Source organism: Gossypium hirsutum, chromosome D13 (genome assembly GCF_007990345.1).
Source record: "Gossypium hirsutum isolate 1008001.06 chromosome D13, Gossypium_hirsutum_v2.1, whole genome shotgun sequence".
NCBI lineage: Eukaryota > Viridiplantae > Streptophyta > Magnoliopsida > Malvales > Malvaceae > Gossypium > Gossypium hirsutum.
In genome coordinates, this window is record NC_053449.1 from 18807625 (window position 1) to 18835189 (window position 27565).

At 35.5% G+C, this 27565-nt stretch overlaps 4 protein-coding genes across 10 annotated transcripts; 1 reads left to right on the plus strand and 3 right to left on the minus strand.

Annotated features, from left to right (window-relative positions):
• Positions 1-3717: 3717 nt before the first annotated feature.
• LOC121224939 (uncharacterized) lies at positions 3718-4338 on the minus strand. Its single transcript, XM_041108592.1, has one exon. It carries the CDS (start codon positions 4336-4338, stop codon positions 3718-3720), a length of 621 nt encoding a protein of 206 aa, XP_040964526.1.
• Positions 4339-14162: 9824 nt separating this feature from the next.
• LOC107920190 (putative U-box domain-containing protein 42) lies at positions 14163-18925 on the plus strand. Its single transcript, XM_016849754.2, has 4 exons — positions 14163-14388; positions 15054-16523; positions 16758-17067; positions 17271-18925. The coding sequence occupies exons 1-4, from the start codon at positions 14383-14385 to the stop codon at positions 18866-18868; spliced, it is 3384 nt and encodes a 1127-aa protein (XP_016705243.2). The 5' UTR covers positions 14163-14382; the 3' UTR covers positions 18869-18925.
• Positions 18926-18949: 24 nt separating this feature from the next.
• LOC107920191 (putative pentatricopeptide repeat-containing protein At1g68930) lies at positions 18950-22129 on the minus strand. Its single transcript, XM_016849755.2, has one exon. It carries the CDS (start codon positions 21816-21818, stop codon positions 19587-19589), a length of 2232 nt encoding a protein of 743 aa, XP_016705244.2. The 5' UTR covers positions 21819-22129; the 3' UTR covers positions 18950-19586.
• LOC107920192 (transcription factor bHLH49) lies at positions 22113-26633 on the minus strand. 7 transcript variants are annotated; one of them, XM_041108810.1, is made up of 10 exons: positions 25991-26497; positions 25568-25686; positions 24320-25287; positions 24018-24245; positions 23874-23939; positions 23695-23763; positions 23311-23382; positions 23044-23241; positions 22721-22808; positions 22113-22628 (listed from the first exon to the last, which is right to left on the minus strand). In XM_041108810.1, exons 3-10 carry the CDS (start codon positions 25223-25225, stop codon positions 22591-22593), a joined length of 1665 nt encoding a protein of 554 aa, XP_040964744.1. In that variant the 5' UTR covers positions 25226-25287; positions 25568-25686; positions 25991-26497; the 3' UTR covers positions 22113-22590. The 7 variants fall into 7 exon arrangements, with proteins under 7 accessions (XP_040964744.1, XP_016705245.2, XP_016705248.2 ...); XM_016849756.2 differs by lacking the exon at positions 25568-25686 and having other exon boundaries at positions 25991-26633; XM_016849759.2 differs by lacking the exon at positions 25568-25686 and having other exon boundaries at positions 24320-25333.
• Between the last annotated feature and the right edge of the window lie 932 nt (positions 26634-27565).

Sequence of the window (27565 nt, forward strand, 5' to 3'; positions counted from 1 at the left end):
GGGCAGTCAACGACGCTGGGGATCCATGCCTTTGCCATTTTGATGAAAAAAGGTAGACGAGGCGTCAGACCTTGGGTGACGCATTTGCTGATGTGGCGGAGGTTGTGGCGCAGATGACTTTAGGGTTCTAGGGTTTTCTATTTAGTTTTTAAGTTTTTGGGCTTTGGGATGTTGGGTTAGTATTTGGGCTTGGGTGTATTGGGTTTAGGTTAGCAGGTTTGGGTTAGGGTTTAAGCTTATAAATGGACTGGACTTTTAATTAATGAGCTTGTTTTTATTTTTGATTATTTGTCTTTTTGGTCTTTTGGTTTGTTTGGGCCAGATAAAATTGGGCCTTTATAACTACCCCTCTTTGCTTATTGTCGTGTAACGGGAAGGGAGCAAAGACTTTAAGGAGGACCAATTTTGTCTGGTCCTGTAGAATCTCGACTTTTTTGGTGCTCCTCTTTTTCATGTAGCTCATTCATTCAATCTATTTGTTACTCTACTTCACTTTATCCGGTTCACTACAAGTTTAGGAAGGTAGGATTTAGTGTCACAGCTTCACCTTACTCCATTGCAACTTCAAGGAGATAATGTTTGCTGTTGTAGTTTTATTTCAACCCGTTGCAACTTCAGAGGGACTAGAATCATTGATTTATCCCTTTCACTGCAACTTTAGGAAGATGTGATTTGACTTTATCTGGCTCCACTGCATCCTTAGGGAGATGAGATTTGTCGTTGTAGTTTCAATCTGTTCCACTACAACTTCAGAGGTATAGGATTTGTAGCTTTATCTTGCTCTATTGCAACTACATGGAGATAAGATTTGCCATTGTAGTTTCATTCGACCCACTACAACTTCAGGGGTATAGGATTTGTAGTTTCATCTTGTTCGACTGCAACTTCAGGGAGATAAGATTCGCCATTGTAGTTTCATTCTGACCTACTGCAACTTTAGGGGTATAGGATTTGTAGCTCCATCTTGCTCCACTACTACTTCAAGGAGATAAGATTCACCGTTGTAGTTTCATTTCGACCTACTACAACTTCAGGGGTATAGGATTTGTAGCTTCATCTTGCTCCACTGCAACTTCAGGGAGATAAGATTTATAATTGTAGTTTCATTTTGACCAATTGGAACTTCAGAGGTATAGGATTTGTAGCTTCATCTTGCTCCATTATGACTTCAGGGAGATAAGATTCGCCATTGTAGTTTCATTCCGACCCACTGCAATTTTAGGGGTATAGGATTTGTAGCTCCATCTTGTTCCATTACAACTTCAAGGAGATAATATTTGCCATTGTAATTTCATTCTGACCTACTGCAACTTCAAGGGTATAGGACTTATAGCTTCATCTTGCTCTACTGCATCTTTAGGGAGATAAGATTCGTCGTTGTAGTTTCAATCCATTCCACTGTAACTTTAGGGATATAGGATTTGTAGCTTCATCTTGCTCCACTGCATCTTCAGGGAGATAAGATTCGCCATTGTAGTTTCATTCCAACCCACTGTAACTTCTGGGGTATAGGATTTGTAGCTTCATCTTACTCCACTGCATCTTTAGGAAGATAAGATTCTCCGCTGTAGTTTTATTCCAACCTACTACAACTTTAGAGGTATAGGATTTGTAGTTTCATCTTGCTCCATTGCATCTTTAAGGAGATAAGATTCGCCACTATAGTTTTATTCCAACCCACTGCAACTTTAGGGGGACTAGAATTACTGCTTTTATCTGTTTCACTGTAATTTTAGGAAGGCATGATTTAATGTCATTACAAATTTACCCTATTCCACTACAACTTTAGGGATATGGAGTTTGTTTTAATGATCTGTTACGCCATTCTCTAGGGGAACAGGACTTATAGAATCTATTTCACAGGCTTCTATTTTTCCAAGCAATTAAGATGTTATGATTATAATGAATCAAATGCTTCTATCTAAATGCATATGAATGATGAATGCAACATGTCATTTTTTAGAATGGATTTGTCTTTTAACGTTTAGGTCGAGATTGCTCATGGTTCGTCTAGGTTCTATCACTAATGTGTTACTATGCCTTCCATTTAGGTCTGATATCTTTGACAAGAAACCCGAAGAGGTAGTCACAATCTGGACTATTTGTTTCAGGATCTTTCCAACTTTCAAATTTGGTTATTTCCAACTAGTGGTCCTATTTTAGGTCCCTGTACTATTTAGAAATCTTTTAGAGTGATATGTATAAATCCCTTTACTTTAATATCGTTTGTCCATTAATCATTATTTCAATGCAAAAAATGTTTGAACAAGGTTGCGACATGGATAAGACTGAAATTTATTGAGTGCAAAGACCTTAATTAAGGGATTAGCTAAAATGGCAACCATTGCTAGAACACAAAATGAGTGAAAATGAAATTAGGTACCCCAGATATCGCAGTATGAGCTTTTTTGAATAAACTTGTTGAGGATCAATCTGAGCCTGATATGTGTTTGAGAGATCTAGAGTACTTTGTCGATGTCTTGAGATGTAAAGTTCCTCCTTCTTGCTACCTTTGCGGGGAAATGACTATTACATGCCCATTCTTGGGCCCAAATTTGAGTCGCCCTTTTCGAGTTTTTAACTCAAAACTCCTTTGGTCTCAAGACTCCCTTTGCGGGTTTTCGCCTTGACCTCTCCATTTTTTTAGGTGAAATACCTCTTGATTGAATTTGAATTCACGGGGTTACGCAGGTTTCTGCCATCCATCTTGGTCAAAATCAGCGTACCTCTAGAAAAAAAATTTTTCACCACATAAGGTCCTTCCCAATTCGACATACATTTTCCTCTGAAGTCTTTTTGTATGGGAATGATCTTTTTCAACACACGGTCCCCCTCATGAAATTCTCTGGGGCGAACCCTTTTGTCATAAGCTCGCATCATTCTTTTTTGGCACATCTAACCATTATGGATAGCTTTCAGCCTCTTTTCTCCGATTAAGTTCAATTCATCATATCTAAATTAGATCCATTCTGCTTCATCTAATTTCAATTCTGATAAAACTTGGAGAGAAGGAATCTTAACTTTAATGGGAAAGACTGACTCCATTCCGTAAACCAATGAAAAAAGTATTGCCTCAGTAAAGGTTCTAACAGACGTTCGATAAGCATAGAGGGCAAACAGTAATTTTGTCATACCAGTCTTTATAAGTCCTTATCATTTTCCTCACGATTTTCTTAATATTCTTATTGGCTACCTCTACTGCACCATTCATATTTGGGCGATATGGTGCCGAGTTGTGATGTTTGATCTTGATTGACTACAGACCTCCACTATTGTACTGTTGTTCAGGTTCAAAGCATTGTCAGATATAATCTTTTTTGGCATTCCGTACCGACATATAATCTCTTTCTTTAAGAATTTGCTAATTGTCGACTTTGTGAAATTGGCATAAGAAACTTCTACCCACTTGGTGAAGTAGTCAATGACCACGAAGATGAATCGATACCCATTGGAAGCTTTTAGCGAGATCAGCCCAATGACATCCGTGCCCCACATACAGAAAAGCCGTGGAGAAGTAATAACATGAAGAGGTGACGGAGGCACAAGAATTTTGTCCCTATAAATTTGGCATTTATGACACCTCTTGGCATAATTGACACAATCCCCTTCCATGGTGGACCAATAATATCCAAATCTCATGATTTGTCTGGCCATTGTGAAACCATTAGCATGTGTTCCGTAAACCCCCTCATGGACTACTTCTAGGATTTTCTTGGCCTAGACAGTATCTACGCATTTTAGTAACACCTGATCCTTTCTTTTTTTGTATAGGATCTCCCCATTTAGGACATAATCATTGGTCTGCCTTCTTAGCATCCTATTATCATTCTTGGTTGTCTGCTTAGGGTATTCACGATTCTTTACATATTGCAATATGTCATGGTACCAAGGGTGATCATCCCTTTCTTTTTCCTCGATATTGTAACAATAGGCCGGGGCCTCATAAATGCTCATATGGATTACTTTTAGTTCATCTTGTTTGTTCACTTTGACCATGGAGGTTAAGGTAGCCGAGACATCGGCCATCTGATTTTCATATCGCGGGAGGTAGCAGAATATGATAACATTAAACTCCTTAATTAAATTAAGAACCAGCTTTTGATAATCAATCAGCTTGAAATCTCTTGTCTCCCATTCACCCCTGAGTTGATAGATTACTAGTGCAGAGTCACCGTATACTTCTAGCACTTTGATCTTGCGTTCTATAACCACACGGATACCCATGATACACGCTTCGTATTCCATCATGCTACTTGTGCAATTGAAATCAAGTTTACTAGTGAAAGGATAATGATATTTGTTTAGAGATACCAAGACTGCCCCAATTCTGTTACCCATAGCGTTTGAGGTGCCATCTTTAGTTTATAGGGATATTCTCTTGGAGCACCTTCTTCAGTGGTTGCAACATACATCAGATCTTTATTCAGAAAATCGAGATTTAAAGGCTCGTAATCCTCTAGAGCTCTGCTAGATAGGAAATTTGCTATTGCACTCATCTTTACTGCCTTCTAGTTTACATAGATTATATCAAATTTGGAGAGAAAAATTTGCCATCGAGCCATTCTTCCATTCAATGCGATCGACTTCATCATGTACTTTAGAGGGTCTATTTTTGAAATGAGCCAAGTCGTATGATACAACATGTATTGTCTTAGCCTCTGGATGGTCCAGACCAAGGCGTAACACAACTTCTCGTTTAGCGAATATCTTATCTCGCATTCAGTGAATTTCTCGTTGAGGTAATAGATTGCTCTTTCTTTCCTCCTCGACTTATTATGTTGGCCTAGTACGCATCCCATAAAATTTCCAAATACAGCAAAGTATAGTATTAGTGATTTATCTGGGCTAGGTAGTATCAGCACTGGGGTATTGGACAAGTAATGTTTAGCCTTGTTGAAGGTATTCTAGCATTTCTCATTCCACACACTTGGATTATGTTTCTTAAAGAGATGGAATATGGGGTCACATTTCTCAATTAGTTGTGAAATAAATCGGGCAATGTAATTTAATCTCCTTAAGAAACCCTGAACTTCCTTTTGAATACGCGGCGGTGGTAACTCCTATATGACGTTGACTTTATCTGAGTAAATTGCAATCATTTTCTCGCTAACTACAAATCCCAGTAATTTACCCGACGTGGCCTCGAAAGTATATTTTGTTGGGTTAAGCTTTACCTGGAATTTCTTCAACTTTAAGATTAGTTTTCTTAAGACTTTTACATGCTCATTTTCTGTTCGGGATTTAACGATCATATCATCGACATAAACCTCAATTTCTTTGTACATCATATCATGAAACAGAATCACCATGGCCCTTTGATATGTTGCTTCCGCATTTTTCAGTCCAAATGACATCACTTTATAACAAAACGTTCCTCACATTGTTATGAATGTGGTCTTCTCTATATCTTCAGGATGCATTTTATCTGGTTATATCCGAAGAAACCATCTATGAAGGAGAACAGTGAATGACCTACCGTGTTGTCCACTAGGGTATCGATGTGAGACAACAAGAAATTGTCCTTCAGGCTGGCCTTGTTTAAATCCTTATAGTTTACACACATTTGTAATTTCCCATCTTTCTTAGGGATGGGGACTATGTTGGCTACCCACTCTGAATATTTGACCATTTGTAAGAATCTAGCGTTAAACTATTTCTTGACCTCCTCTTTTATTTTCAACATACGTTAGGTCTCATCCTTCAAAGTTTCTGCTGAACTGGCTTGCATTCTTTTATGGGAAGTTTTTGTACCACGACATCAGTACTCAGACCAGACATGTCTTGATAGGACCATGCAAATACATCTTAAAAATTCTCAAAGTAACTCAATGAGATCTCGCCTTGTTTCTGTAATGATGCAAGTTCTGATTTTCACCTCTTTCTTTTCTTGTTCATCTCTTAAACTCACAATTTCCACAGACTCTTTGTGAGGTAAGATCTATTTCTCATCTTGCTCTATCATTCTTAGTAGATTAGGAGACAAGTTACAATTTTACTTATCTTCAAAGTCCTGAGGTTCTCCTAGGCACATCTCTTGCTCAAAAGGAGGCTTGGAGTTAGCCGCAGCGTCGTTCATATCTTTGATATCCGGATACCTGTTATAGGAATAAAAGAAATTCCAAGGAACAAATGAATTTAAGAATGATTAACTGTATGGTATTAGTATGAATGAAAAAAATAGTAGAATGTTTGCCAAGTGGGACACAAAGGTGCATTGTTTTCATTGAAATAAAAATAGTGGACATGCGCCTTTTCACAAAAGGATCCCTATTGCTCCCAAGCTTAGAGCAACATATGTGTTTTGAACATTAATCTAAAATAGTCCTAAATACTACAGGGATCTCCTTTACAGTCCAGTTGTTTAGAATACTTTCAGGGGTATAGAGACGGATTTTTTATAGGTTCCTTTCCTTAGTTCCCTCTTCGGAGGTACAAACATATTCCCTTTTTGAATCCTCAATATCTTCAAAAAATTCTAATTCCTTATTGTCCAATAAAATTTGTACTAGATTTTTGAATTCGACGCATTTTTGGATCTCATGTCCCTCCGCAGCATGGAATTCACATTAGTTTTTTACTCCTTCTGGTACCTCCTCTGAATTTTGAATGATCAAGCCCACGTTTACCATTTTTTGCCAAACCCACTTTAGAGGGAACTGCCACAATTCCTTGTTTAATTAGGGGACTTTTCATGTAATGAAATGAATGTAAAGCTAATGAATAGAAAAGATGCATGCAAAAGGCGTTCATTCTAGTTCAATTCCATTAGAGCAACTTTACTAGAAAATAAGTTTCTTTACATAAAGTGAATACATATACGACTTCACCTTAACATTCAAAACCTCAACTTTCCCAAGAAGCCAAGCTAATTCTCGGCCCTGATCTGACTCCGATTCATATTCCAGGCTCAGAATGTTAGCTTGGATTGCTAGGGTTTGCAAGTGGTCAACCACTTCTCGTACTTGGGCCAAATCTTCGTTCATAACATGGTCCCTATCTCTAATCTTCTCCTCTGACAGGCTGTCACCTTTCTCTTGTTTCCTTTTTTCTGACCATATTCATATGGCCGCATTATCTTCTACTTTATCAAGAAATCTCTTTTTCATGACAAGCTCTCTATTTAGCAATTGAACACTAATCAACACATTTTCTCTAAGCTGAAAATGCAATGCAACCACAACCAAAACAAAACAAAATCAGTACATTTTGTATAAAGCTTGAATACAAATCAAATAATAACAATTAAAACCTTTCCTCTTTGAAATCTATTCGGGTAACCGCTAAAGGCTTGACATGGTTCTACCTAGGAAAGGCTTTTAAGGCTCCTTACATGCGGTTTGGTTCTAAAGTAAGGGTACCTGAACCAACAAATTTCTCAATCCTCATCCATTATAAGCTTATATGGGCTGAGTTCAATTCAGGGAAATACATTTCCTTATGTTTGGACGGATGTGAAGACCTCACGAAGACATAGGTACTGATGTATCCCGGAAGCGATCCACTATCCTACATGGAGGTGAAGACCTCTCGAAGGAATAGCTTCTCACTCCCTTTTAAGAACGGCGGAATAGAGTGATTATGTCATGCAATATGTGTGAAAACATACAAAGACGAATTCTTAAACCTCGACAAAAAATAGGACCATATGTCTAGATCACTGTGTAACTCGAGGTTATTAACAAGAATATCTGTAAACATTTTTTCAACCAAAGCAAAAACATGAATGACGAAATGCAAGAAAGGATTGCAAATTAAATAAAATAGAATTTTTAATTTCCAACAAAAAGACTGAAAAATAATCAACTTGCGGCTTGACTTTCCTATTATTCACCAGTGGAGTCACCAAGCTGTCGAAACTCTTTTTCTTTATTCGACTTGTTATTTTAAAATGGAAATAGAGTCACCACCAATCCTTTTATTTGGTGTGATTGGATCACCTCGAACTTTCATCATTTTAATAAAAGGTTAAAATTATTAGAACGATTATTTTCAATCTACGAAATCCAGGAAGTGAGTTTGGGAGTCGTTTAAGTATGAGAAAGGATTAGCACCCTTATAACGCCCAAAATTGGTACCTAGTTGATTATTTGAGGTCTTAGTGTCAGAAATTCAGAATTAGAAGAGAGTTTAAAATGAAATCTCCTTTTGCATGATGTTATTCGAGAAAATATTACCATCTAAATTAAATTTTATGAAGAAGGCTCGATTATTTTGAGTTAATCGAGAAGAAGAGGTCATGTCCAGTAAGTTAGGACACGACATCTCAAATCCCCGAAAACAAGAATACTTGTCGTTTGATTATTACATAAATCCTATATGTTTTAAATTTTAAAAGGACGTTCGATTATTTCGGTTCAATGAGATAGTCGTACCTCATAAGTTTGGGGCACAATTTCTCGAAACCCCTAATTAAAGAACATCTCCTCAGTTCATATAACGTGATACACGATCAATTTATTTGAATATTGTGCGAAAATGACCAAATATATTTAAAAATGATATATAATATGATGATGGCAAAAATAAAATAAAAGAACTACGATGGTAAAAACAAAATGATAATATAATAAAATAATAATAAAGTAATAAAATAATAGTAATTGTATTAGTAGATAATAATACAACTACGACATTAATCGATGATGATGACAATGTCAATAATTATAACATGATCAATACCATAATAATAATGTAGATAAAAGAATAAAATAACAACTTAAAAATGAAATTTAGGATTGCATAATTTGAAGGGCTAAAGCGCGAATAATGAAATTGAAAGGACCATAAATTTAAAACATGAAGTAAAGGAATCGAATTAAATAAAGGGACTAAATTGAAAATGTAATAAAATTTAAAGCATAATTATAAAAGAGGAACATAAATGATCAAATTAGAATAAGATAGGAAAGTACAAGGACTCAGAGGGCAATTATCCCAACCCCATTACATGTGTCAATCCCGGGGGGATTATCAGTGGGTCAGAGGGGACTAAATTGCACAAGAGTAAAATTATAGGGGAAAATAAAATAAATATAAAACACATGACGAAATCGAAAAAAAGTTGAAGGGCCAAAATAGCGATTAGACCCTTCCCTTGAAAACACGTAGATCCTAGAGGGGTTTGGGTCCAATTGTCGGGTCAAGCTCAAAACGACGTCGTTTTGGGCGTTTGAAAGTCAAGCCCAAAATAGCTTCGTACTAGAACCCTTTATAAGCCAAAAACTTCAAAAAAAATCATTTCACTTGTTTTAAAAAAAAACTTTTCTTCTTTCTTGTTTTCTCTCGAGCCTCCCTTATGTCCAACCATTAAGTTGTCATGGCTCCATCTTGGCCACTGGTCATCGATGACGACGATCGCCGCCTTTAGTGGTCGAAATCGCCAAAATTACCCTTTCAAACCCTCTTTGTGCGTAGAGTCCAGATCTGGGCTTCAAATCCCTAGAAACCCAGTTGAAGTTCGACTAGAAGGCGAGGAACCTTTTAGTTTCCCAGTCCCCGACGAGGCCCTTGACGAACCCTAAGGGTTCGGAGACCTTTCAAATAGAAAGGACCTCCCATGACGATGGCTAACAGGTAAACCAAAAAAAAACTTTAATATTTTGTTATATTTTTTGTATGTATGTTCTTCAACAAATAAAAAACAGTAAGGGGACTACCTTTTTTTTAAAACTTTTGTTGTTTTTTTCTTTTGTATTCTTTTTTTTTTGAATGTCCATATTACAACTGGTTTTCGGTTTTTTATAGCCAAAGTATATTACAAGATATTACTATCTTTCTTTTTTTTTTGTTCTACTCCTCTATTTTTTTACTCTCTATCTTTTGCTTTTTCTTTTTTGCAGGTGTTCGGGGTGGTCAACGACGCTGGGGAGCCATGCCTTTGCAGTGAAAGGGGGTAGACGAGGAGTCAGACCTTGGGCAACGCGTTTGCTGACGTGGCAGAGGCTGTGGTGCAGATGGCTTTAGTGTTCTAAGGTTTCCTATTTAGTTTTTAGGTTTATGGGCTTTGGGCTATTGGGTTAGTATTTGGGCTCGAGTGTATTGGGTTTGGGTTAGGGCTTGGGCTTATAAACGGATTGGACCTTTAATTAATGGGCTTATTTTTATTTTTGCTTATTTGTTTTTTTAGTCTTTTGGTTTGTTTGAGCCAGATAAAATTGGGCCTCTATATATATTTTTAATTTTTAATCAATATAATATATAATATTAAAAAATAACACTTGGTGTGTTCTAATAGCACCACGTAGATGGTCAACATTTGGTCAAAGTCAAAAGTGGTTTCGTAATGTTTAAATATTTAATATTATATTTTTATATTTTTAATTTAAATTTAATATTTTTATTTTAAATAAACCTATTTGTCATGTGGCAGTTTTTCATTGCCAAAACATGCCACATGGCACATTTTCACTGGCCAAGGTTGTTTAATAATTTTTCTCAACATTCGTTACAAAATGGAGGAAAAATAGAGGAAATTGATACTTTAGGTGTCAAATTGGGACGAAAAAAGTTTAGGTGCCAAAATGGAAAAATGGGTATACTTCAGGGGCTAAATCGTGGATTAAGCCTATAGATTATTATAAAAGATATAGTATTACATGATATTATAATGTTTAATCATTGATGCATATATAAATTATTAATATATTATATAGTATGATATAAAATTATATAATATAGTAGGAGGTCTAAATTTCAAACGTACGAAAAGTATAGGCACTTAGAACGTATTTCAACTAATATAATAAAAATAATAAGTAATATATAATGTACTACTATTGTATATAACTATTATTGTAATACATATTACAATAAAAGATATAGTATTATATATATTATAATGTTTAATCATTGATACATATATATAAAGTATTAATATATAATATGATATAGTATTATATAATATAGTAGGAGGGCTAACTTTCAAATGTATAAAAAGTATAGGGAATTAGAGCATATTTCAACTAGTATAATAATAAAAAATAATATGTAATATATAACACACTATATTATATATTATAATAAAAGATATAATATTACATGATATTATAATGTTTAGTCATTGTTGCATATATAAACTATTAATATATTATCAGGGGTGAAGCCAGGAAAAAAATTTAGGGGGGCTAAAATTAAATTGTCTATATCTTTATAATTTTTAAAGGATTAAATCAAAATTTTATCATTTTTAGGGGGCCAAAGTACAATTTTTCCTTTACTAATGTTTTTTTTTAAAATTTAAAGGGCCAAAATGGAGAATTAGGGGGGCCCTCTGTATATTATAGTATATGATATGATGTAGCATAATATAGTAAGAGGACTAACTTTCAAATGTACGAATAGTATAGGGACTTAGAGCATATTTCAACCAATATAATAATAAACAATAATATATGATAATAATTAATATATATATATATAATGTTCTACTATTATATTGTAGAATATAATAAAAGATATAGTATTGCATGATATTATAATGTTTAATTATTAATACATATATATATTTATATATAAACTATTAATGCATTATATAGAATGTGATATAGCATTATATAATATAGTAGGAGGGTTAACTTTCAAATGTAGAAAAAGTATAGGGGCTTAGAGTATAATAATAAATAACAATATATGATAATAATTAATATATTATGTACTACTCTTCTATTAAAGTATGTGATATGATACTATATAATGAAATAATATATTTTGTAAGTGTTAATATATATAATTATTATATTATAGATTATAATAAAAGATATAACATCAATAGTAATTAGTAATTAGTAATTAGTAATTTAGTATATTAAAATGTATGTTTATATCTATAACTAGAAATATATAAAATATTATTAAAAATTTAATATATTAAATTAGATTTTAAATTGGACTTTAACTTTTACAAATTGTATTTGGGTATTGAGTTTAATTTATTTTTATTTTGGACTTAAGATTTGGGGTATAATTAGTGTATTTTGAGTTTGGGTAATAATGAGTATATTATTTGGGTTCTGAAATAAATATTTTAGAATATGAGCATTAGGTTTATAAATTAAATAAGAAAGATAAAAAGTTATTCTATTGCCAATATAATAAAATAATGAACAATAGAAGAGGTTTCCGTTAATTAAAATAATACCATAAAATAATAAATTTTACATACAATAAGGACTTTAATTATTTTATATAGAATAACTTTATTAAATATATATAATTTATACTTTTTATAAGACAAATTTAAATTGTGTTGTCATCGTATAAAAGTAAAATAAATTATTACATTCGAAATTAAAATATGCATAACTTATATACTTTAAAAATATTTGAATCCGTCAGAGCCAGATCCGAGCCGAAATAAAAAAAAATTTGAGTTCGAAAAAATCGAGTACAAAAGACCTCGAACTCATAATAAATCCACTTTTGAATATGTTATACATCAAATCATCATTTCTTTTGATCAAATTAGGGGATTGTGAAATTTCTTTTTTAAAAATGAGGACCCATTATTATTTTTAACTTATCTCAATTTTAAAATTTTGGTAAATAAAAAATTTAGTGAGTATCCAAACCAGATATATGAAAATACTTTAAAATTTTGGTAAATAAAATTTTTTAATATATGAATAATATTTATTAATAAAAAATTTGGTAAATATTAATGTGCGTGAAATATGTTTGAAATTTTATTAAAATTTTTTATTTATCAAAATTTCAAAAAATTGACAATTTTCATATATTTGATTCTGATACTTATTAATTTTTTTAATTTGATATTCACTAAATTTCTTATTGCTAGCCCTATATTTAATTTTTTGTCTCTTTTAGATTTTGAGAGTAGATGTTATTTGTCAAATTACCAAAAAATGAATGAAAAAGTTACCGTATGTTAACTTTGGTATATACGTGGATGCCACAATAAGAATTAATCATTTTTTAAACTTTAAAATTAAAAAATATTAAAAATTATAAAAAACATAAAAAAATTAAAATAAAATTAATTTTTAAAAATTAATTAATTGTTGACATGGCATACACATGGATTGTTACGTCAATAAAATTAACAGACATTAACATTTCCATTCATTTTAGAGTGAATTGAGAAGTATAAAATTTGAAGGTTAAGATAAAAGTGAGAATTGAATTAAATAGAAAAATGCAAGTGTCAAAATGGTAATGAAATGAAGATTTTGGTGCATGAGAGATTAGAAAAGACTACATTTTCTCCTCCTCTCTCATAACAAAAAAAGCATGTTGTTTGTACTGTGGGATAAGTATTGAAGGCTTTTTAATGGATTTTCGTCTCATTCTCCCTAAAATCAAACAACCCACTCCAAAATTATATCTTTTTCAATGGAGAAGATAGTAGCTTTATTTAAGATGATAATAATGATTGTGGTACACTGATAATATATTTCTTTATTCCATAAATATTGTTAATCTCTATGGTCTAAAACAAAATAATTGAGCCACATGTCCTGATTGACGGAATTAAAGTTGAGTACCAAAATCAACATTTTCAAATATGCTATTATCCCTAATATTTATGCATATGTAACATGCAAAGATGTAACAGTCCAACTGGTAGTAATCTTTTATTAATATATTAAAAGTGAAGGCCAAAGTCTTATCACTTTGAACTAGTCCACATGTCAGGAGGAAAGTGGACTAATATCTTTAATTAAATTAACAAGTTAGCACCTTCTATTCGTCAACTCATAAACAAAGAAACAGTCTAAGCTAAAACTGGAATCTGATGAATCTTTATTGGGAGGGCCAAACTAAAATAATATATAATGTTGAAATAAGAAAATATTTTATTTCTAAGTACGCATGTGGGAATACAAAATTTGTTTACCAAATTGTCTAATTCCTGATTTAATTAGGGGTGACACCAGGAAAACGAAGCCTATTGGAGGTTTTGTTTATGAAAGAAACTAGACATTAATTTTTGGTTGAGGAGGTCAAGGAAAAATATAAATGGTAAAAAGGTTAAGTTGAATTGATAATTTTTAAAAAGAGTCTAAAATTGCAATATAACCATTTTATCTGAGGGGGCTAAGGCCCTCCTGCCCCATTTGGGTTCTCCCTGAATGAAACTTTAGAAAATATATTAAACAATTCGTCAACACCAATTTCAAGTCTTGATTGTTTCTCTATGCATCAAAGTAAAGTACCATATAAAAACTTACGTAATCTGTATCTTAAAATAAAAGTAAAGGCAGAGCTTTGACTTTTGATATCAAGAAATTAAAGATTTTCTCCTCATGAAAAGAGACTGATTCAATGAGCTACCTTTTTTCTTAAAACATCTTTGTAACTCCCAGAAACTCTCAAGTCTTCAGGTTCTGCAACTTCACCGAATACACGGACGGCTGTGGTTTGACGATGTCGGTACGAGCTTTTCCAAAATCTCTCTCTGTAATTGCTTTTTCATTCTTTGTTAAGTAGCAATCTAGAGGCTTAGGATCAATTATTCCTCCATTAAAACTTGCTTATTAGCATTTCCATGTTTCAATATCATCTGCAAGACACTACATGTTACATAGACTCCTCATTTCTTTATCAAATATTGCATACATTCGGTTATGGATATATGATCCTGCAATTGTATTAGGGAAAGAAAATTTACGTATAACCATGCCAAACGCATACCTGTATCCGATACTTGAATCCAGATAAGATATGTTTAGATTGGTGAAGTACAATCATAGACTAGAAAATTGCCAACTTATCAGAATGATTCCTATGAATTTAATCCTGGTGAACCTTCAAGCATCCCATGCTTTTAGATAAATAGATATTATTATATAGCTGAGATTTGTTCATATGAGACAAATGAAACCACCAAAGTGATCACCATCTGTTTCTATTTTTGTCAAACAAGCAAATTCATCTTCAAGTCATGAGCAATGCTTTGATTGTATCCTGGACTATGCATATTGGCCTTATTTTCTGAATTACAAGAAACAGAAAATATTTATATCTTGGCTTATAGCTTGAAGAAATCATTACTGATCCAACATCTCAATTCTTTTGATCTTTTTTTCCTTTTTCAGATAGACAACACTGCTTTTGCTGGTCTTTTTGCATCCTTGTTGGCTGATATTACAGCAGTCACAGAATCAGTAGAGTGCATAGAAGTAGAGCAGGAGAGTTTCTTTGAAGCTGGATGCTACCTTTATCGAGTTTTTCCAGTGATAATGGAGTTGAAGTATACTGAGAAAACCCCGAAAAATGCAAAAGAGATTCTAGAAACTATTTCCCAGAATGTCAATCTGGCAAAAGATCTTGTGGGAGATTGCGATAAAAATAACCAACCAGTTTCAGATTCTGAACTTGGAAGCATCATAGGCCAGCTGGAAGGGGTGATAAAAGACATAGGTGAGTGTTTGTGCTTGATACCATCTGCAACATTTGGGGGCGAGGGATATGCAGAAACTGCAGTCCGGTCTCTTTCGGAGGAAATGCAGAATGTCCGCTTCAAAGTTAAGAGACCTCAAGAACTACGAACTAAAGAGCTCAAACCACAGATATCTTTTGCAGCAGAGCAGCATAAGAAATCTAAAATGGCGACAGAAAGTTCTCAAATGCCACAACTAACGCAGAATGTCCACATTGAAGTTAAGCAACCTCAACCTCAAGAACTACGAACCAAAGAGCTCAAACCGCAGACATCTTTTGCAACAGAACCGCATGAGAAATCAAAAATGGAAATAGGAAGTTCTGAAATGCCACAACTAATGCAGAATGTCCACATTGAAGTTAAGCAACCTGAAGATCTACGAACCAAAAAGCTCGAACCACAGATGTCTTTTGCAAAAGAACCACATAAGAAATCAAAAATGGCAACAGAAAGTTCTCACATGCCACAACTAATGCCAATGGAATCAGATCTTTACTCTGTCAATGTGGAAGTCTCAGTCTCCACAGAAAGTTCTCAAGCTTCGAACATGCCATGCCTAAATGATTTCCTTACAATTACGAATCAGAAAAGCCAGAATGAGAACGTAAACAAATCCTTGCCAAGATTGCCACAGGTAGCTCATTATATCGAACCTATGTATGACACTTTCTTCTGTCCATTGACTAAGCAGATTATGGATGACCCAGTTACCATTGAGAGTGGAGTGACATATGAGAGGAAGGCGATAATGGAGTGGTTTGAAACGTTCAGTCATCTAGAGGATATAATCTGTCCAACAACAGGGATGAAGCTCACGAGCAGGGTTTTAAGCACCAATGTTGCTCTAAAGACCACAATAGAGCAATGGAAGGATAGGAACGAAGCTGCAAGGATCAAGGTTGCTCGTGTGGCATTATCTTTGGCTAGTTCGGATAATATGATACTAGAGGCAATAACAGATCTGCAACATATCTGCAAAAGGAAACAGTACAATAAGGTACAAGTGCTTAATGTTGGAATATTGCCATTGCTTATTAAGTTACTCGGATACAAAGATAGAGATGTCAGATGTGGAGCCCTGGAACTATTACGACAATTGGCTGAGGAAGGCAACGAAGGAAAGGTTTGGATTTTTACTATTTACAGATATTTTAGAACACTACTGCATGCATGATTGTAGAGCTTAACCTGAATATCTATTACATATCCTTCATAATGATGCAAACTGTGGTGGATATGAACATTCCTGATCCTGTCTTTATTTGTAATCACCAAAACTGGAAGTTTTAAGTAAGCACAAAGACTTCAGAAAACTTTTCCCTGGAGATATGCACCAATTTCTTTATATTTCCTGCAGGAAATGATTGCTAATGCAATGGATTTATCAACGCTGCTGGAGTTGTTATCGAGTAGCCACCAGTCAGTTCGGCATGCATCATTACTTCTCTTGCTTGAGCTTTCAAGAGGTCAAGCTTTACGTGAAAAAATTGGGTCAGCAACTGGAGCCATTTTGATTCTGATCAGAATCAAATATAACCATCAGGTCGATCCCTTTGCTTCACAAAAAGCAGATGAAATTTTAAAGAACCTGGAGAGATTTCGAGACAACATAAAGCAGATGGCAGAGTATGGGTTCTTGGACCCTCTTTTGAATCATCTAACTGTAGGTAATTTACCTTTCTTTATGATTGACCTTCTTCCAAATAATAATTTTAGAGCATTAGTTAGCTGACACCAACATTTCAAGGGAACTATTTAGAAACTGCACATTAAATGGCAGTTAGATTAACTGAAGAATGTTCAAGTTTGATCATAAAAGTCAAACGAGTTTTGAAGTCTAAGACAAGTATGCTGATGTGTAAATAAGCAGGTTCCAAGGAGGTGCAAATGGAAATGGCAAGCTACTTGGGGGAAATCATACTTGGTAATGACAGCAAAACTTATGTGGCCGAGAGGGCTTCTCCTAGTCTCTTTAAAATGGTGCAAAGTGGTAACACCATTATCAGAAAGGCAGCATTTAAGGCTTTAGCACAAATCTCATCTCACCATCCAACTGCCCGGATACTAGTAGAAGCTGGTATTGTCCAAATTATGGCTGAAGAGATGTTCGCTCGTAGGATATATGATGAACCAATGAACTCAAAGAAAGAAGCTGCTGCAATACTTGCTAATATTCTCGAGTCGGGGGTTGAGCATGATAGCATCCAAGTAAATCCCCATGGCCACAGGATAAGTTCAGATTATGTTGTCTATAACATTATCTGCATGCTTAAAAACTCAACAGCTCATGAACTCGACATCAATCTCATCAGAATCCTCTTATGCCTCACTAAGTCACCCAAGTCAATGGCAACAATTGTCTCAGTTGTGAATGAGACTGAAGCAAGCTACACTCTCATTGAACTCATCAATACCCAACATGAACAACTTGGGATTGCAGCAATCAAGCTACTCATTACCCTTGCATCACATGTCGGTAACACACTAGCAGAGAGGCTCTGCAAAACCAGGGGGCAGCCTGAGAGTTTAATTGAGAGCCAGACTGAAACTAACCACATCACAGAGAAGCAGGCAGTTTCAGCAAAATTCCTAGCAAAACTCCCCCAACAGAATCTAACACTCAACCTTGCTCTTCTGCACAAGAATGTTGTCCCCACGATCCTTCAGAGAATCATTTTGATCCAAAGAAGTGGAATAAGAACTAGCAGGCATGCATCTGTTTACTTAGAGGGCCTAGTTGGGATTCTTGTTAGATTCACAACTACACTGTATGAACCACAGATCTTGTTTCTAGCAAAAGCTCACAACCTCACATCGGTGTTCACGGAATTGCTCACAAAGACATCCAGTGATGAAGTTCAAAGATTATCAGCAACTGGACTAGAGAAGCTCTCATTAGAGTCAATTAAACTATCAAAGCCACCAAAAATTAAGAAAACCAAGCTTACGAACTTGTTCCACCTGCCAAAGCTTCTATCTTCCAGTTCATTAAAAAGGAGAAAGATACCATTACTGTGTCCAGTTCATAGAGGGGTATGTTCTTCAGAAACCACATTTTGTTTGATCGATGCAAACGCTGTCGAAAGGTTATTGGCATGCCTGGATCATGAGAATAACGAGGTAGTTGAAGCTTCATTGGCAGCTATATGTACTTTGCTGGACGACAATGTTGATGTGAACATGAGTGTGAGCCTTTTGAGTGAAGTAAATGCTATTCAACATATCTTGAATGTGGTGAAAGAGCACAGACAAGAGGGCCTGTGGCAGAAATCATTTTGGATGATTGAAAAATTCCTAGTTAAAGGTGGAAATAAGTCAGCTTCAGACATATCACAGGATAGGTTACTGCCTGCCTCATTGGTTAGTGCTTTTCATCATGGGAATGGTAGTACAAGGCAGATAGCTGAGAATATTTTAAGACACTTAAATAGGATGCCAAACACCTCAACTAGTTATTACACCATGTAAAAAAGATACCCCAAATTCACTCCGATGTTAATTTAAAGCACCTGCCTTTATGAAGTACACCCCTTTATTATAGTATCAATCATTCTAAGTTGTTTCAGAAAGGAAAAAAAAAAGAACTTAATTTGTGTTATACTGTCAATTTGTCTACCAAACTATAAATCTTATTAACCAGAGAAGACAGATATGCTAGGACAATGTTTTCAAGTTCAACTCACTCAGACAATTTTTTCATTATTATAGTCTAAGATCAATCCATGATACATTTTATATTGCTCTTTTTAAAGGAATATGAGCAAGTTTTAAACGGTGGAAACACCATTGCACAAAAAAGGGAGAAATGTAGTGGAGGCTTTTGGTCAAAGAGGCAATCCTTTCCAAGTTTTGACGTACCCAGAAGTCCCAGAAATACTGATTAACCATGGAGACATGAACTAGAGAAATAGACAGCAAGGCAGCAAAGAAAATTAGCCTTGGCATGTAGCAGAACCAATTGATCTGTGAAGTATTTGTGGGTTTTTGGCAGGCAGGATTCAGCTGGCAGCCTGTCATATACAGTCGTTGACATAATAACCGTTGTTTTCAACATTCAATACATCTTCCTGATAATACCTTCCGAGACCAAGTCCTTTTTATGCGAATAATCCAGTGATTTGGTCATTTGAATAGTTAGCCAAAGGTTTGATCTACTCATCATCAGTTTTGGGCACAGAAAACAGCATCACCAGAAATCTCCACACGAGCATGTTCCATCTTTAAACAAGTGGAAGCGGACAGCATCTCTTACTAGTATCTCTCTCTGTGTTATCTTAGAAATATACTTAGTTGCATTATGGCAATCCCCACACACCCTAAGATTTTTAACTATCCGTATGGGAAGCCCGGGAGGGATAAATATCAACCCAAATGCAATTGCAAGCCTCTCACTGTGGTAATTAAGCATCTTTTTCTTTTCTGATTCCTCAACATCATGAAGAACAGTACTCAGATCCGGTACATAACCCTCTTCTATCATCTTGTGGTTTAGTTTGTCAAGCTCAGCATATATCTGATCTGAAAATGGACTTCTCTGGTCATCTGCTGAGAAAATGTGCACTTTGCCTTTATATTTGATCCAACTGCATCCCGGTTCCTTTCTCACTCCTTTATCTCTCATTCCCCTCCTTAATTCTGACACATAATCCCATTTTCCTTTAGCAGCATATATGCTTGAGAGTAAGATGTAACCTGCAGGATTGTTGGGCTCTAGTTCCTGAAGGGATGCAGCTGCCCATTTCCCAACTTCCAAGTTACCATGCAGTCTACATGAGCTAAGTAAGGTGGACCAACCAATTGTATCAGGAGGCATAGGCATTTTGTTTATAAAGCATCTTGCTTCCTCTACCCTTCCAGCTCGGCTAAGAAGGTCAATCATGCAAGTATAATGATCAACAACGGGCATGATTCCGTGTTCTTTTACCATTGACTCAAAATACTGATACCCTTTTTCCACTAGTCCTGCCCTACTGCAAGCTGATAGAACACCAACAAAAGTAACTTCATCAGGTTTTAGACCATGAGCTAACATTTTTTGAAACAAATCAATTGTTTCATCGGCTTTACCAAACTGAGCATACCCTGACACCAATGCAGTCCAGGAAACTTCATCCCTAAAATTCATCTCATTGAAAAGGCGGTTAGCATCTTCTATACTTCCACATTTGCTATATAAAGTAACAAGTGCATTAGAAACTGTTGTGAAAGAAAATAAGCCAGAAACTATTGCTTGGCCATGAAATTGTGAACCCTCTTCTAAGCTTGCTAGGTTTGCACATGAGCTAATTACACTTCCTAGAGTATAATAATCAGGGTTGATGCCATTTCTCTGCATGTCACAAAAGACTCTAATAGCTTCTTCACTGTACCCATTCTGGCCATAACCCACTAGCAGTGCAGTCCAGGACACAACATTCTTGTGGGTCATCCTCTTGAAAACTGCCTCGGCAAACGCTATCCTTTTGCACTTGCAATACATGTCAACAAGTGCACTGCCTACAAAGACATTATCCATATGATTAGTTCTAATTACAAAAGCATGAGCTTGCTTGCCTTCTTTCAGGGCCATTAAACCCCCACAGGCCGTCAACATACTTCCAAAGGTAAACTGATCCATAACCAAGCCTTCTGTCCTCATCTCTCTGAACAAATCAATAGCCTCTTTATACAAACCATTCTGAGTCAATCCCGTGATCATAGTTGTCCAAGAAATGGGATCTTTTTCCCGCATACTGTGAAACAACGACCAGGAATCCTCCACCATACCACACCTCAAAAACCCAGTAATCATTGTGTTATACATTACCACATTCCGCTCTGGCGTTTCATCAAAAACTTGTTTTGCATCGTAAACAAACCCTGCCTTTGAATACGTATCCATCAAAGGACAACCCACAAACACATAAGATCCAAACCCAAACTTCACAATCTGCCCATGAATCTGCCTACCCAAATGAATACACCCTTGACTAGAAGACAATATAAGCATAGTAGAAAACGTAATCCTATTCAAATTAGCTGCTCCATCCCCCAACATTGAATTATAACCCTTCACTGCATCAGTTACCAAGGCACGAGAAGCATACCCCGAAATAAGGGAATTCCAAGAAACCCCATCACGCTTAGGCATGCGGTTAAATATATCATTCATGTCTGAAAGATTCCCAGACTTCGAATAAGTAAAAAGAATAGTGTTCCATGAAAAGAGATTTGGTTGGGGAATTTTATCAAACAAGTTGCGTGCGTAGGTTAAATCCCCTAGTTTACCGTATGCATTAACAAGATTGTTTAATAGGAATGTTTCAGGGTCTTTTATGGTTCTAAGAATGTGGCAATGGATTTTCTTTGCTTGGGACCGGTTTCGGGTCTCGGTGCAGATTTTCAGTAATGAACAGTAGTAGTTAGAGTTGGAAGACATTTTCTGTCTATTGAAAACAATTAGTTGGCGGGAATTGGCGTTCGCCCTTTTCGGCCTAAAATAAGAGCAAAAGATATATATATATATAGCAGCTGGTTTCGGTGTGTTTTATTGGCCTGTTTGAGGCATTGGGTCTTTTCTGGGCAGCTCTTTGTTGGACTGAATGCTGTCAAATTTTTTATACAAGGGTAGGGTTATCCAAAGATCGATATCAGCTGGAAAATATCAAGTAAGTCAACACTTGAATTCATTTGACTTAGTTACGAAATAAAACCGTAATTGGTTTCGAAGAGGGGAAAAAATGAGTAGTAAGATTGAAGAACATTATATGTCCTTAAAAAGTTAATAAACAAATAGCAACTTACATCTCTGAACTGAACAAAATACATCTCTTCCATCACTAAATTACAGTAAGACATCATCTAAGAATACTTGATAACACATTACTCATATATCACAAAAGATTTCCATATTATCAATCTATACAATCATACAAATGTATCACTGCCCTAACATTACAGTTAACGAACCACGGGCTTTCAAGCATGTGCCTCAGTTGAATGTTGACTCTGATATTCCTAGCTATAAAACCAGGTGAATAGCATCTTCGGTTATTCAATAAGAACAGGGTAGTAGTGACTGCATATGCTTATACTTCAAAATTTTGAAAGAGTGATTTGCGTGTCCTTGGCTACCTTCAAGAATGCGGTATAAATGTAACAGGTAGAGGGTCATATGAGCTGTCTGGGATAGAGCTATAAACCCTTTAGGATCAAAGTTCTACTTTCGTATGACCTGAAGGTTGAGAACCTGCAAGAGAAATAGATTAATTATAGTCAGATTGGAGAACATTCTGCCTATGACAGGCTGCAAAGGGCGTGTTGATAAAAGAGAGTAAATACCATTTACTTCTTGGCTGTCAGAAGCAGTACTTGTTCCATAGTTCATTTGGACAACATTGTGGAGCTCATCCTCCCATGCATTTGATAGCTGGAACCAAAATGTAAGTAAATTTGTAATCCTCATACGCTCATGAAGTTAAGCAAGATGTCAATCACATCATGCACTAAAGCCAAGTCTGGTTTTAAAATATACTAATAAAAGAACAAAAGGACTTACAAAGACTCAAGAGTCATAAGTTTCCGAATAATTAACCATTGGATGCTATATATACCCAAACACATGCTTAAAGTGTGAACTATAAAGAAAAGAAGAGAAGTAAAACCTGATTAGGCTCCTTGAATCCTCCGGTCATTGGTGTGAAGTGGGAACTGAGAGTTCTACGAATAATATCAGCATTATTCTCCATGACAGGAAAACCACCTGGACCAAGTCCAGGTTGAGATGGATGTAACGGAGGATAACCCACAGATAAATCAGGAGAAAACCCCAGAGTTGATGGACCAGCTCGTGATTGAATAATCTGTACTTCAATGGATTAGAAGAGACATATAGACATGAGTAATTGCTAAATCTACATGGATCAACTTACATCTTTTGCAAGAAGCCCTTCTATATTACAATCTACCCGAGGATTCACTGTTGCAAGTTTCATTGATAGAAACTGCAAAAGAAGAAAATAAAGTGACACATTAGGGCTTGTGAAGGAAAGCTGATGGTTATATCTATACAGTATATGCAAATCAGAGAAAGTAATTGATGAAAGGCTCAGGAATACTACCATATAAGCCCTGAGGTTGTAACAATATATACATCAATCTAACAAGATTCACAAGTTACTTTAGTTTGTATATATATTTTATCAGATCATTTTTTATAAGATCGAAGTGTGCACCACTATACCACCACTAACTACACTAGATCACCAAGGAACCAATGGTTTGGAAAAGTTAAGTTGTGAATTATGCTCCAATACCTCAACCTGCCGCTGAAGTGACTGCACGTAGTTAATGATTTCATCTAGCATCACTGCCTTGCCTGTAACCTGCAAGAACCAATAAACCCTTAGAAACTGAACTACACTAGCTGGTCCAACTGCGGCTAAGAAGTGAATTTGACTGTACTCCTTAAGCTATACCCTCCAAGAAAGCATACCTTATTGCAACCAGGTACAAGATCCTGCAGAAATTTCATCCTTTCACTGATCTTTTCTCTTCTTACCTGAAGTCATAACCAATTAACTCCAATCAGATGATTTAAATATTGCTAAGCTTTCAGTAAGTTCCATGTAATCTTTACCCTTTCTGCAAGACTATGGCTGTTTGTTGCCTGCCCTCTTCGGGCTCTGACATGGATGTATTCCTCTTTTGGTAGATCAGAAGCTTGAGAACCTTGTTTTCCATGTTTAGCCGTAGTCTTATTGACCATTGTAGTTTGGTTCTGGTCTACTTTCTGTTGATTTTCAGCACCATCCTTTGTAGCCTCGACAGGTGATTGGCTTCCCTTAGCTTGATCAACCTCAGCCTCCTGCCATAAAACCAAGTATAAACAAAAAGTGCATTGTAGATCAGGGAAAGAATTTCGTAAACAATTTTTTTTACCTGTACGCTCCTTTTTCTTTTCTTAGAACTAAGAATCTTAGCTGAAGATTCACCAGCTGTACCATCCAATGCAGAAGGTTCATGACCACCAGCACCGCCACTAGACTCAGCCTCATTAGACTCATTACCAGAGCCACCATTTCCTTGTTTTGCTTCTTCATTTGATCTCACAAGACTTCCACCGTTCCTCTCATTCTTGAGTGGGCTTTCTTGAGTAGCCCTATTTTCAGCTGGCAAATCTCTAGAAGCTTCAGTGGTAATCAACTTACTTCTCTGAGATTCCACACCAGAAATTGATTTAATCCCACTGATTGTGTAAACATCTTGCGGTCCTTGCATCAAGCCCACACCTCTAGCATAGACACCCATTGCTTCAGGAATACCAAAAGGGTTCACGATATCACTAAAATTTCCCCCATTAAAGCTTGAGAACTTGGCAGCACGCTCGATGAAAGCTGAGTCAGTTGGTAACTGAGATAGGCTCGAAGGTAGAACCCCAGAAGCATTCGGTAAAAATATACCCCCTTTCAGCATTGAACTTGAAGCATTCCATCCCATCTCAAATGGTCTATCAATGCTACCTCTCACAGAGGCAGGACCACCTCTACCGATTCCCGTTGCATTTGAAGAGCTTGCACCATTTTGCACATTAATATCACAAAATCCCAAGTTTTGTGAATTAGAAGGGTGCTCCCAAAGGTTAGAACAAAACGAGTCTCCCATTGAAGCTGAAGCAGATGAAGAACCAATAACCAAGGGATTATCACTAGAAACTAAACTCATAGGAGTACTTGTGAGATTGGAACCACCAAACTGCCAAGCCGATGACATACCGGATGCCTGGTAGTTTAAGCTATTGTCATTTCTCTTCTCTAGCTCATATTTATCCTTTTCACCTACATCCATTCCTCTTCAACAATAATGCAGAATAACTTTGAATGCCTTTCTCCACAACTATGTTTGACCACCTAGGCAACAGTCCAAAGTCAGGCTCCTTAAAGATTTGACCACTACCTAAAAATACCCTCAACTGCACTTAGTCTAAGATTATCAACCAAAGATCAAAGACCACAAAAAAGACAGGTATAGAGAACAACAACAAACATATCACATGGGAAAATTATCTAATTCTTTGACATATATTAATACACAATAACTTTGCCAACAAGCTTCAAGCTAAGTCCAGAAGGGATCTGAAAACTTAAGATATAAGAAATTTATAGTCCTAAAAAGCTAAAATTCACCCACCCCAAAAGAAAATCATAAGAACTGCTCAGAGGAAGTATCAAGAAAACCACTTCTGCACTTCAAGTAGTGAACCCCCAAAAAAACATAACTGGAAACATCTGCCATTTCCAAAGCAACAACTGAAAATTGGAAGTACCCAAACTTGCATAAATTAAAAAGCCTTCTTCAGGACAAAAAGATAGAACAGACCAGAAAAAGGAAGTTAAACGAAAAGCTGTAAAAGAAAGAAAGAAAAAAGGTCCACCAGAAGCAGTCAATTTAGTCCAAGAAAACAAAAGAGAACACTGGTTTCAGTACAATAAATAAAGCTAACCTTCTCATTCAAAACCCTAGTCAGAATTTAGCAGAGAACCCAGAAAGAGAAAGGAACTCAACAAAAAGTAGAGAAAGAGAAAGATACCCATATTCAGATTCTGTGCTTACTTTTATTGTACTCCCTCTGCACTCTCATTCAAAGCCTTCTTTTTTTCAACACACCCAGACACACAAAAGTTAAAGCTTTTATAGAATTTTCGCAAAGCTCTTTTCTTTTGTGTGTGTGTTTGCTCAGCAACAGAGCAACTCTGTTACAAAACAGTCAAATAAAACCAGCGAAGAAAAGTAATAAAGGAGGGAGTTTTATTACTTTAGAGTGAGAAAATAAATGGGTATTTGTCTATTTTGAAGAAGACAGAGTGAAAGAGAAGAGTAATGGCAAATGTCCTGCATTTATACCCACGCTTGCATCAAAAAGAGAGCTGTTTGATCATTAACCACCGCCACTGCTACTGTTAAAATATTACAAAACACCCTTCTTCTCTCTTCCTTCAAAACTTCAAAACTTTTGCTTACTCTGGTCTATCCGATGCAGGGAGTATTTTCTTTTAGAAAAAAGCAAAAAACTTTAAATCACTTTGGGGTTATTTTTTTAAGCCTGTTTTCAGTGTTTTTAATTTGTATATTTTAGTTATAATTATACCCATTTGAGCTAGCAACTGACAATGCCAACTACCATTAAATGATTTTTTTTACCATCCCAGCAGTATTCTTTTCTTCTTTTCTGTTTATCTTATTTTATTTGTCCTTTTGATTAAAAAAGAACCTTGGGAGGAGAGCTTCAAGATCTTTAATGGAGGTTTGTTTGGTCAAGAAGCTAAAATCTAGCTCATTTCACACTATATTATTATATTTCGGGGCTCACAAATTTAAATATCCATATGGGTCACTTATGCAGTGGCCATTACTGTTGATTTTCATTATGGGGAAGAAGATATGGTCTCTCTTGGATAACTTAACGATCTTATCCCTCTTTTACTGTTCCACTGTGTGAAAACTTAATATATGCTGAAAACGCCCGGTTTACACTATTAACAAAATCAAAAGAACATTAGATGTCTACTTTCCCAATAATATCCTAATTTTGTTTACTACTATAAACATAAAACCAATTACAAGTCAAAATTGCAACATTTATACAACTCTTTTAACATTACAAGTCAAAAGAACATTAGATGTCTTCCTTTGTCATTTTTGACAAAACTCTACAACAAAAATAAAACATATCTCATAATCATAAATAAATTAAACAGACTATTAAAACAAGTAAAGTCCCATCAATCATCCAACTGGCATAGTTAAGCAACAATCCTCGAGAATTTTAATGTTTACAAACTAGCGAATAGCAATAAAAACCAAATAACTAAGTTCAAAAAAACACAATCATTCATCAGTAGTCTGAGCAGGAAAAAAACTACTTCACTTCCCCTGCATCCAAGCTCCTAGAAGAAATTGAAGAGCTTATTTCTTTGCCTTGTTGATTTGATGAACCTGAGCATTTAGTGATTTGATTTTACTTTTCATAAATTTGATCATTCTAGCTCGTTGAGCAACTTCCAAGTTTTGTGGAGTTGTAACATTAGGTGCAACATGTTCATCAGCAACAAGGGAGTCGGTTTCAACATCAAAGCCTAACTTATTCTTAAGTAGAGTAGAATCATCAGCCTATTTCTCTGTCTTCGG